Source organism: Microcebus murinus, chromosome 25 (genome assembly GCF_040939455.1).
Source record: "Microcebus murinus isolate Inina chromosome 25, M.murinus_Inina_mat1.0, whole genome shotgun sequence".
Taxonomy (NCBI): Eukaryota; Metazoa; Chordata; class Mammalia; order Primates; family Cheirogaleidae; genus Microcebus; species Microcebus murinus.
In genome coordinates, this window is record NC_134128.1 from 10,805,830 (window position 1) to 10,818,940 (window position 13,111).

Below are 13,111 nucleotides of genomic sequence, written 5' to 3' on the forward strand. Positions count from 1 at the left end.
AGCTCCTATAAGAATGCAACTGCTTCACTCATTAAATATGTGGTTTAAGAAAACATGTGACAGATTTCTACATGCAAATATTTCTCATGTATAGGGATTAAGAAAAATAAAGTGTGACAGTTTTCAGGCAAGATTTTTTAATTTTATCTATTTGTTCATTGAGACCCGAGGGTAGGAGTGGTCAGGGAGAAACATCAATTATTGTTAGAACAAGAAAATAACAGGAGGCATAATGTACATTCTTTTCAGTGCACTCCCAGAATCTAAACTCTGGTTAGATTTCCAAAATACCTATCTGACTAATTGAGATCCATTTTATGGCAATACTTTTGGTCCTTAATTGAGATTTTTCTACAAAATATTAATATATAGTGAAAGAATTAGCCAAACTCCACTTATGATTTGAAAATGTTATGCTTTGAATGTAAGCACAGAATTTTAGGGTCAAGTTTTTCTCTTTTTTTTTTTTTTTCTTATTTTTAGTAGAGATGGATTCCCCCTCTTGCTGAGGTTGGTCTTGAACTCCTGACTACAAGTGATCCTCCCGCCTTGGCCTCCCACAGTGCTAGGATTACAGGCATGAGCCACCACAACCGGCCAGAATCAAGTTTTAAATTTTTATCTGGCCTTAAGTCACTTTTCAAACACAGTAATTTTTTTTTAATTCCTGGGTGATTCTGAAATATTAATATCATTAAATGCTCATTTGAAATGCCGAGTAAAGTTAATAGAGTCAATTTTTATAGAATTGTCTTTAAAACACAATTGTAATGCAAAACAATGATAATTCTTTGTAAATTTTATAATTTAAAAATCTGTATGTGATCATTTCAGCTGCAGAAGTACAATCTTTTCCATATTATTGGAAGAGAGACCTAAGGCCAAGATTGTGATATATCAGATTTTTACCCTTTTAAATTTTAAGGAAATGTGATATAATCCATGTCCTGTATTAAGTATTAGTGACTCTAATATATATTATATTTAGATATCATGAAAGCTAATTAATTCAGTATTTTAATATTGCAATAACAACACATAAAAACTTACCATTGTTTTGTATGCTGGTATGTGGAAGTGATTTATAGGAAATTTCACATTCCTGAGATATACTGATGTCATCTAGAGCAACAGTAGCATTCGTTGATAAAATAGCAGCTTCTAAAATTACCTATAATTACAGAAATATAACATTAAATTATTTTAATAATAATTAAATTAAATTATAGAAAGATAAAATAAAATTAAAACACACCATAAGACTAATGTCTTATAATCATATTTCTTTGTGTAGAGGAACTCAACTGCATCTGTCCCATTTCCAATCTAATTTTAGAAAATTCTTTTGACCAGAACATTCAAATTCCAAATTTGTAAAGTCATAACTGCTTTGACAGCATCTTATGTAACCCTAATATCTTAGGTAACCTTGTTTCAATTAAAAGTTGTAACATTCATCACTAGTGAAGGGTTCTCTTCCCATTGGAACCATTAAGAGTCATATGCATTTCTAATGAGTTCTTTGGGGCAATCAACTGCGTGGCTTACAACTCAATTTAACTGAGATATGAATTCATTTGTAATGCGCCAGCTGTAGGCAATGATTCATTTTCATATCAAAATATTTAAATACATATATATTATGTATATATACATAGAAACATACTTAAGTGGTAAAGCACACATCAATAACCACATACAATGGTTAATAATATTCATATGCTAAAGCACTCAGAGGCATCTATTTAAGTTTAATTTATTCTAACACTTTGAATAATGACTGACATGATTTGTTTTCTTTCTTGTTAATCACTAATATTATGTTGTTATTCCAACATGGAAGGAAGAAAAGAAGAAAGGAAGGAAGGAATTAAGCCTGCAGTCTTAAGGACCTGTGTAACAGACCACCAGTCCAGGACAGAGGTGGTACATACATCTTGATTTTACCAGGGAGGATCTCTGATCTCAAGGATCTTGCAACTTACTGTGTCAGAGCTGAGAACATGCTATTCCAAAACATGGTACATTGGAGGTCACTCTCTTTCTCCCTCTTTCTTTGTGAGAGCTGGCCATAAAAGAATTATCTGACTCACCTTTCCTCAAAGTAGGTCATAAACCCTTATGCGAGAGGTGACCTGACCTATAACCATAGGAAAGGAATGCTACACTGAGAGGCCAAGAGGAATCTGAACAAACAGGCTTACTGAGTTCCTGCCAATTTATTACTATTAGATCATATCCTTTTTGTCCAATCATACTTCTACATGACTGTCCATTCTTCATTGAACCTAATCATAAAAATAGACAATTTTCCCTGGGTCTCTGGATCTTCATTTCTGAATGCCCCTGTGTCACATAAAATTCTGATAAATAAACTTGTCATGATTTTCCGTTATTAATCTGTCTTTTGATAATGGAGTGTCAGCCATGATCTTTGTTATAAATGAGGAAAAAGTATTACTTTTCCTGCCATACCCTTGGTATGATGCATTAGCAACTAAACTATAACATATGTGCTGTATCAAAGATAAATATAAAAATACTAGGAGAATCAAAGAGAAGCACTTCATTCCTTCTGCCAAGATGTGGGACTGAGAGTTCGGGAGGAGATTTGGAAGATTTGGTGGAGAGGTAATATTAAACGTGAGTTATAATTGCTGCCAAAGATTTTACCTCAAGAAACTGGGGCAATGAATCAAGCAAAACCAAACAGATATGAAAGTACATAGTATGTTTAAAAACTGGGGTTGGGTGTTATAGGAGTAAAGGACTTTAAGAGACCAACAGATTAATCAGATCAGGTGTCCTCAAACTACAGCCCATGGGCCACATGCAGACCGCTCAAGACATGATCCGGCCTGCCAGGTGTTTTTGCCACTGCTGTCTGTCCTACTTAGAAGCCCACTCCTCCTGGGCCCACAGTGCGCATGTGTGGAATGTGCGCCGCACTCTCCAACGGCCCTCCAAGGGTCTGGGGGACATTGAACTTGTCCCCTGTTTAAAAAGTTTGAGGACCCCTGAATCAGATAATAGATGAAAAGATTTATTTGCATGAGTTGTCATAGCCCAGCTGGAGAGCAATTAGATGGCATCTATTAACAGGAGAAATAGTATAGATTGCAAAAATTAAGCCCATTTCTCAGCATTTATCCTAGAGAGACACTCCTAGAGATGCCCATGAAGACCCGTGCAGGAATGTAGCCTTCGATGCTGATTTTTAATAACAAAAGACAGGAAACAATTTAAACATGAAACAATCAATAAATAGTGATACAGGCCATGGAATACTATACCAGTTAAAAATAATATCTCTATGTGTTAATATGGAAAGACCTTCAATGTGTATTTCTGAGCAAAAATATAAGTGACAGGAAAGAAATAGATTACATAATACTATTTAGGACAACATAGTTTAGATTTCTAGGTATATGTGGTACATATATACATATTAAATATGAAAATAGACTAGAAGTAAAAAGAAACTAATACCTATAAAGATAAAGACTACAAAGGCAGATGATGATGGTCATAAGGGACTATTGCTTTATTGGAAATTTTTGGTATTTTATAATGTAATGTATATAATTTTAATGAAGTTTAAAATTCTGATTAGAGCTGCTTTCTGTAGAATCATGACCAACTAAGAAATTTGGTCTTCATACAAGAGTCAGAAAATAAAAACATAGGTCTTAAAGAAGAATTTTGATGAAATGCATGCAAATGTTTTAACTTAAAAATATGCATATCATATTTAACATTAATTGTAATTTATTATGAACAGCTTTAAGTTTGAAAGAATTTTCTTTTTATTCATTATTATGATACATCTTACACTGAAGTCAATTGAAATAGATGCTTAATTCTTTGGACTCATTAGACAAACATTTGTTGACCACCATTTGTAAAGGCCTGTGCTACTCAAAGAAAAAAATGCAGAAACAATATTTGAGGTATTTTTCTGTGCTCCTAGAGAGGTACATACTCATATTCTTTGAAAGGAATGGGTAGGACCCAGCTGAGGTAAAGTGGAACTATGACATAAATCTTTAAAGCGTGTTTACATCATTTTGCCTGAAAGGAACCATTGGGCTCTTCAAATATTCATATAAAAATGTAATGATAAACATAACTTTAAAAGCCAAATAAAAAGGTATTAGGTCATCTATACCTCTGCTTGCTTACTTCTATATAATTAAATTTAGGACCATATAATAAAAGATTATAATGCTACCATTAATTCAAGTCATCTATATTTTAAAAGAAAAATGGTTACTTCCTCTAAAGACTGTACTTTACTTGTAAATCATGATCATTTCATGATTCAAAAATCATCTTCTCAAAATAAAATCATCTTGTCTATTTCTATTGTTTATTGCTTGTTTTAACCAAGCTGAGTGGTGACCAAAAGCAGTTCCCTTTGGGAACAACAGTATTAATTAGTAATCAGTATGAAAGAAAGAGGTCATGTGGAGGAGGTGTTTCAACCATGGATGAAAGGAGACTGAAAAACTCATTTTATAATATAGGTAATTTGAAAACTTAAATTTCAAATTAAATCTAGATAGCTTTCCCTTCTAAAACTATTTTTAAGGATCTTGCTAATTTTTATTTTATTCATTAATATTACTCCCTCAAAGAGCAAACTAATTTCTTGCTTTCAGGAACCACAACAATTTGTAAATGTGCACAGTGGAATGATTACTTTTTGTATCTGTAAAACTGAGAGAAGCTTTTACAGAAAAATACTCAACTACCGTAGATGTCTTGTTTTATAAAAGAATAACAAGGGCAAAAACAAATATGAATCTAAGAGAAAATAGGAATATAATAAGAAGGAAGAGAGAGAAGTTGGAATATATAATAATTTTTGAAGAGTGATGGTGCTATCAGTAATAAAAGCAAACAACCAACGTTTACTTAGAGCTTAGTATATGTAAGGCACATTCATTTGTTTTAATCCTGTGAAGATGGTGCTATTTTCATTCTCATTTTAAATGAAAGAAACAGAAGTCTTGCGAATAGAAGTTATTGGTTGAAGGTCACATATCTAGTAAGAAAAAAATGTAACCTGAGACATTAATGATTGTGCCATACTGCATCACTTTAATGAAATAAACTGGTCCTTAGCAGATGCTGCAGAACAGGGCTACCTGGAGAGAAAAGATTTCATGCAGCCCTAGATAAAGCAGTCTGAGGACATAGAAGCTTCACAGAGACTAGATTAGCTTTTACTTTTGTATTATAAATCTTACCCTTCACTGAATCTTCAAATAAAGTCAGGAAATTGTTATTGATTTATATCATTGACTCTGATAAAGAGGGAACATGGTATCCATCATTGTGGAAAATTTCACAAAAGGGTCATTTTAAAATGAAATCTAAAATATCATACAATTATGTTTTAATAGGAAGCTTGAAGAAAGTAGACCAACTTGAAATCAATGGACTGTATTCAGATAAAAGGTGCCTTTAGACAGTAAAACTGAGCACAGCAGTTATGGAAAAAAAGAAATTGTGTATTAAATGAATATATTTGTATAAAAAGCTGAACATAGCAAATGAGCAGGCCAAGTTAAAACAGATTGAAAATAATACTATTAACTATTTGACCTAATAAAACTCACACAGGAAATGGAGGGAATATTGAAAGGTTGTTAATTTGTTGTTCTTATAAAATAAATAGTAACCTAATCCTTTGCCCGCAGAAAGAACTAATGACCTATCTAACTAGGGGTGCGTATTTCCTAAAGAACTCAAAGCCATTTGTATTCTGTTATAGTGTCCACAACTGACATCAAAAGGACCACACTAAATCAGAATTTCATGGCTAAATGGGAACATAGAGGTCACATAATTCCATGCCTTTATTCTTTCCAATATTTGGATTGGATTGGATTACACTGTATAAATATGTTTAGAGCTTAGTCACATTGAACTGATGGCTGGACAATAATTAAGGTCACCCTTAAATGATTTAATCCATTAAACTTAAATTTTAGCCTGTTTCCAAGAAGACAGACTTTAAATATTTGAATATTTAAAAGCCAGATTGACTATTTTATATGTATCATATCTTTTCCATTTGTTGTTGATGAAAGAATGACATAAAACTGCACCTAGTCCTCATACATATTTTCATGCCTGTAAAAATACACTTAGAGAAATCAGGTTAAAACCAACATGATATCAGCATCTTTTTTTTCTACAGGGAACAAGAAATGGGATCGAAAGATATATAAAAAGGACAAAAAGCTTCATTTTTATAAGCAAACATTAACATTATAAGCAAAGTGTTAATTAATTCTCAGGTGTAAGTACATGGCTATTTCTTTCTGTACTTTCTCCTAGTTTGAAATATTTAATAATAAGTATATGTCATAGTAATGTATTAATTAACACCATGTATGTATATCTGTGTGTGTGTATTCATTGCGTATGTATTTGTGTGTGTGTGTGTGTGTGTGTGTAGAATTTGAATTGATTTCACAAAAGAATGTTAAGATAAGTCCACAATTCCTTATCTAAAGTCTTTGGGGCCAGATGAGCTATGAAATTTGAATAGTTCAGAGTTGATATCAATATAACACTGATAATGTTTATTACATGATACCCTCCAGGAGATCTGGGGCAACACTGTATAATCAAACCCATCACTAAACGAACTGCCTGAAGACCTCACATTGGTGCAGGTCAGCTTAGGTTTTGCCTCTAAATTTGTTTTTCAAAAGTTTATCGCTTCCCAAATTTAATTTTCTAAATTCCTGATTAGATATTGTAGATTTGGAATGGCCTTCTTTAATGGTGAAATTTGAGGAAATTTTTCTTTTTCTTTTTACTCATCTGTAGTTGCCAAAACAAACATGTATTTTAGCCAACTCATAACAGGACTAAGTGGGGAGGCACAGAGGAATTCTAACATTCTCTGTGGTAAATTAAACATGTTGAGGCCTAGCAAGAACTCAGCTTTGGGACTGATTGGCGCAAGGCTGATTGGAGAGAGAAGCTGACACATGGTGCTCAGCCCCCAGGAGGGGGAGGGAGAGGGAGGCAAAATTATATCCAAAAAGATATATTAAAGAAAAATATGTATATACTATGCTGAAACTCATCAATAATAGTGATCAGTCAATGAGAGATTCCAGTCGCAGAAAAGAAGGCATGTATTTCAACCCATGGTACTTCTCAGATAACTAATCCTAACAAAGGACATTTTTTTTTTTTCTCAATATGTCAATTAACAATAAACTCTGACAGATCCTTTCATTCCAACTAAAAGTAAACCCAATGAAAACAATTTTATGTTGAATATAAATAGAAGACAAGAGATCAAATGCTCTGATTTGGCTTGCTATGTTCACACGAAATGGAGATTGACACTGAAATGACTCCATGACTGGCCTTTATGTCAAATGCTTCCCAATTAAGAACTATTCGGTTCTCGGTGTTTCTGTTCATTCGATACAGGAATGGAATCATAAACTGATCCCTGATGATCAGAGGAATTTGGAGACCTTCACTAAGAGAAGAAGCCTTGAATGATTGAGCCTACAGTTCTGGTCAAGAGGAGATTCCCTTTTAAAATAGAGAAGAAACCCTAATAATTATTGAGTGTCTACTATTCCCAGATGAGATATGCAAGTAATAGCCACAGCAATAATAATAGCTAACTTCTGTATGTTAACTCTATGCCAGATTCTCTTCTATGTACTTTGCATGTACAAACTATTTAATCGTCACAATAATTTCATAAAGTAGAGAACAGTCGTAGGAATTGATGTTTATTCCCTGTTTCTCCTGCTTCCATGGGGAGGAAGTTCCCTGCAAACACTGCTGTTAGTTACACCTTCCTCTTTCCCAGGAGATGAGGGAGATTTAACTGACTGGAGAAATTAGAATAAGCTGGGCATGTTCAACCACCTTCTTCTCCCATTCAACACTCCCTACTGGCAGCCATCCTGTCCCCAGCAGGTGTGCACTCTGCTGTTATAACTGACTGATGGTAGGAGGCTTCTTCCCCTAGAGAGTAAGTCCTATATTTCTCCAGAAGAGTCAGTTGTTCTCTGGGTAAATCTATTTATTCAGAGGTGAAGTATTATTTTAAATACATGACTGTACATTCTAAAGGCATCTGCTCCACAACATTTATTTGCAGTCATTTAAAGTGTATGTTGACCTCAATGGATTGAGAAAGGAGGACCAGGTGAAGCATGTTATTTATCAAGGGGCCCTTTAATCCCCAAGTATTATCCTCCCCCTTCTATTGACAGAGGAAGAGAGATACAGAGGGCTTCAGTGACTTCCCAGTGATCATACACTTGGCCTTGGACCCCAGGCTCCAGAGCCCATGTTCATAGTCACCATGTCAGCTATATTCCCTTTGACACTCGGACTCCTCTGAAGTGCTGCTTTTATCATACCCTCATCCCATGGATGGGTGGTTCACTGATAGGAAACATGAAGATCAAAGACAGTTTTTGCATGGTCACTTAGCAACCAATGAGCAAAGCAGAGATTAGAACTCAGACCACCTGACTCTACAGGCAGTATGTTTTCTACCACATTCCATCATTCAATCTAATTTCCAAAATTGCTCTTTTCAGATGTCATCCAGAAGGAAGTCATGTCCAGGAAGGTAGAAATTGGGGAACCCATCTGATAAGCCATGGTTGCCTCTTTTATTATTATTGTATTGATGCATAGTAGTTGTATATACCTGTGGGGTACATGTGGTATTTTGATATGTATATACAATATGTCATTAGTGAAACTGGAATATCCATCACCTCAAACATTTATCATTTCTTTGTGTTGGGAACATTCCAAATCTTTTCTCCTAGCTATTGCTATTTTGAAATATGCAATAAATTATTATAGTTTCCCGACTGTGCTATAAAACACTAGAACCGTTTCGTTCTATCTAAGTGCATTTTTGTTCACATTAATCAAGCTTTCTTCATCCCCACACCTCTAACTACATTTCCCAGCCTCTGATAACCACCATTCTATTTACTACCTCCATGAGATCAACTTTTTTAGCCCCCATATGTGAGTGAGAATATGAAATATTTGTCTTTCTGGGCCTGGCTTGTTTTACTTATTATAGTGTCCTCCAGTTTCCAAAGGTTGATAAAAGCCTCAGTGTTACTGGGCAGCAGCAAATGAGGCAATAAGATTAAAATGTGAGGACAGCCCATGTCAGAGTTTTTGTTTGTTTGTTTTTCCACTACCTCATATAATCCACCATCCTCATTTAGGAAAAAACAAAAAACATTCCTTTTAAATGATTCTCGTTTCTGCCATCTTATTCAATTTTTATCTCCACTTTTGCTACTCTTAAATCTTGAGCACTTAGTCAAAATAACCTCTCTACTCATTGCTGATTATGTGTTTGGTCTCTGTTCACTTTAGTAATGTTGAATAAATTCATGGGGCATGTGTGTGATTTTATTGTCTGAAAGGATTTGCATTAAATAAATGTTCTTCTGATGAGTTGTATTAATTCCTAATGTGCTCACCTGGAAAGGCAGTGTAGATTCTCTGGCTTTTGCATGGAGATCGATTTTGGCTTGGCTCCACTGAGAACCAGAGAATCCAATTATTTCACCCTGCTTTTGCAAATTCCCATTGAGTGAGGTTCTTGTAAAAACTGAGAGATGTGAGTGCTGAGACAAACGATACCAAAACCGTACCTGTTGAAAAAAATATTTTAGATGATATAAATCTTCTAGTTACCTGTCTCTAGTAGCTTTTCTACAACTTAAAATATATCAAACAACTTTGGTATTCAATATAATCATCTTAATTCTCCTTTCCTCCAAGTATGCAACCCCAGAAACTGCTAAGGCCTTCCTTTGCCACCCTTTATATTTTACCCCTAAGACAAGTTTCAAGGCAGCTACAAAAACTGTTATTTTTAACACATGCTGAAGAGCTATCTATATAAATAGGACATCAGCATGCTGCTGAGACAAGTTTGAGAACGTGTATTTGTCCACACAGTCATGGGCAGTGCACAGCTTCCATGGAAGTTCCCCAGGATCCTTCTCTCTGGCTTCTTATAAATCTGAGAGGCAAATGTTATCACACACACACACACACACACACACACACACACACACACACACAAACATTAGTACTATCCCTTCTCCTTGACATTTCAAACACCAAATCAAGAAAAAAATTTCCTTGAAAAACTGCTTTCCCAGCTAAAAACAACAACAACAACAAAAACTATAGTTAATTCTTTTCACTAATTTATTTTCTATTTTGGCATTATCAAAAGGCTCATGGATACTGTTCATTAATAATTTAAGCCAATAAGAGAACATTCTTCATGAGGCTAGGAGAACCTTGATCATTTTCCTTCCTACTTACTATCAATGATGACACAATGTAAAGGTTTAATGGCTTAACTACATAGTAAAGAAAATAGAGAGGATTATTTTAGGTGCCAATAGCAGTGATTCTGACATGGAATTCAGCACTGTTATTGAGTCAACCAATATTTACTGCATACTTACTAAGTACCTGGCACTGTATGAGGCAAAAATTAATTTCCTCAGTGGTTGGATGATCCACTCTATAAAATATGTCAACAAAACCTCTATAAATACAAGTTCAGATACACTGCAGTCAAAATGTCTTCTTCTTTTTATCATCACCAACATTCAAAGATGAAGCTTCTCAGAAACAGAATCTCTCTTTTTGAATTCCAAGAGACTCATTTCAGGTTTACTATGTTTTAAATTCTTGGGAGTTGTTTTTTTTTTTGTGTGTGTGTGTGTGTGTGTCATTGTGCTTTCATCCTGATATGTGGACAGATATTAGGATATAAATAGGCAACCCATTTATTTCACTGTTGGGACCCATTTCAGTGATGAGAGTTGACCAAAAAATGTTTTAAATGCTCTTTAAAAAAATTGTTCAGTTCAAAACATTAAGCATTCTATGTTCCAATTTGGCACACTTCTTTTTCAATGTCTACTTATTTGCTACCACTTGATCAAAAAAATCTTTCTGATTGTCTATTTCATTTTACATTTTATTATCATGCTCACCTAATTTCATACTCTGACAGGCAAGTTAGAAATTTTAAAAATGGAAATGTTTAATTAAATTCCAAGGAAAAAGAGGATTCATGTTTCTTTACTGCAATTAAATTTTAGATCCCTGCTGTAAGTTTCATTATGCCCCAACTTGTAAATATGCAAGACAGAGCTTTAAACCTAGTTGTACAAGAGATGTGCATGCCCCATCAGAATTGGAAGCTGTCAGACTGTCACTCAGTACATCAGCAGCGTGGAGTTATTTTAATAGCATATTAAATGTGAATGCCAATGGGATTCACATTAAATGGGATAAGAGCTCGGAACTTATATTTAATTTACTCTTTTGAACAGAATTTGCATTGTGGAGACTTAAATTCTTTAGTTATTAGAGACCAAGAAACCTCCCATAGTCTTTTCAAATTGAATATTGTTAAGGGTGAAATCATTGAATGAAAGTGATTGATGCAGCTGTAATTTCAGATAGGCAGACATCAAGTGTGCACACCCTGCAGCCCTCCACTTGGTACACACCAGTAGCAAACGACTAAGCCATAAACTCAAAATCACAGAATACATTACAAATTACTCACAGAACCTAGTACGGTAATTTGTATTTTGGATATTCAGTTAATATGTATTGTACAAAAGAAGAAAGAAATGAATGGACTGTTAGTATCAGTGTTTAAATAAATGTCTGTAAACATTCAGAGAGAGAGAGTAGGAGAGGGAGAAGAGTGGCAAGAAAGATGGAAAGAGAGACCCTGCTCTATGTCAAAAATCTTATAAAGCATTAGGTGTCCTTAAGGGTTTCAGAGGCTTTAGGTGGAAGAATGGAATAAAGAAAATGAACCCTTAAGTATAATGTGTATAATGACAAAAAGTATGATAATAGTGCAGATCCTTAAATTTAAATTAATTAAAATTAAACAAAATGAAAAATTCAACTCCTTAGTTATCTCCATTGCACTTTAAATGCTCAATAGCTACATGTAGCTAGCAGCTACTCTACTGAACATAACAGAAAATTTTCCATCATCACAGAATGCTGTATTAAACAGCTACAAAGCATGTAAGTTAAAATTACACCAAGCATTCAACATTTATTTACTACTTATAATTTTAAAGGAAATTATTTTCTTGATTCATGCTTTCTTCATTAACAGGCAGTTAAATAAAATGTTAATATAAACGACTTGATTTTATTTCTCTTGGGTTTTCTCTTAGGCTCATGTTATATATAATATGATTATTCAAGACTCTGAACCATTGAATTGAAGAGCACTTTATGTGGTTTAAAAAATCTTCTAACGAAGCTGTTTTTTTTAATTGGAAAATTTGAGAGAAAAATTGAATCTCAAATTATTCTTTTTAATTGTATTCCCCAATTTTAAATTATTTATATTTTTTAAAATATATATTGAATCATTCATTTTATTCCAAAAGGAAATGATATATTATCAGGTGACTTATATCAGTTACTGAACACGGGTAAGTGCTGAGGATGGAAAGTGTGAGGTAATCTTAGTGCCATTTGCTCCTTGGTAGCTACAGTGCCCCTAGGGTGTTCTGCAGAGGACTGGCCTCTCCTATGAAGGAATAATGGGGCTCTCTAATACATCATTCTGCTAAGGACATCTCAAGTCATTATTTAGAAGTTTAAAATGATTTCTTCCTTATTTCTCTGTTTTCTTGATTTTGAGTTGATTTTGATCTAACTCCAGCTGAAACTCTCCTCTGCAAATTTTCTGCTTCTTTCCTGAACTTCCCTATGTTCTTTGTTCCAAATACTTCCCTATCTCAGAGCTCCTTGGTCAGATCTTCATGTCTTTTCTCAGTTGTATTCCAGACCCTTAGCTTTCGTACCTCTGCCTTCTCTGCTTCATTCACATTGCATTCTTTAAGTCTTCCTCAGTCTAGTTTTTGCTATACTTTCTACAAATTTTCGAAATCGAGACCAACAAGATATTGAATAAGAAGAATAGTAAAAAGAAGTTTTAAAAAAGGGAAATAGAAAAAAACAAGATATCTGTACTCTTCAAAATTCAGCTGGGGATTCATCTCTC

General features: G+C 34.1%; 1 protein-coding gene across 1 annotated transcript in view; it reads right to left on the reverse strand.

The window, feature by feature from the left end:
* The window catches only part of MALRD1 (MAM and LDL receptor class A domain containing 1), a 491,205-nt gene that overhangs the window by 401,102 nt on the left and 76,992 nt on the right, over positions 1–13,111 (reverse strand). Inside the window, exons 12-13 of the mRNA XM_075997515.1 lie at positions 9,516–9,689; positions 1,051–1,171 (exon numbers count right to left, since the gene is read on the reverse strand). Of these exons, the coding sequence (XP_075853630.1) occupies positions 1,051–1,171; positions 9,516–9,689 (295 nt within the window). The remainder of the gene's footprint in view (positions 1–1,050; positions 1,172–9,515; positions 9,690–13,111) is intronic.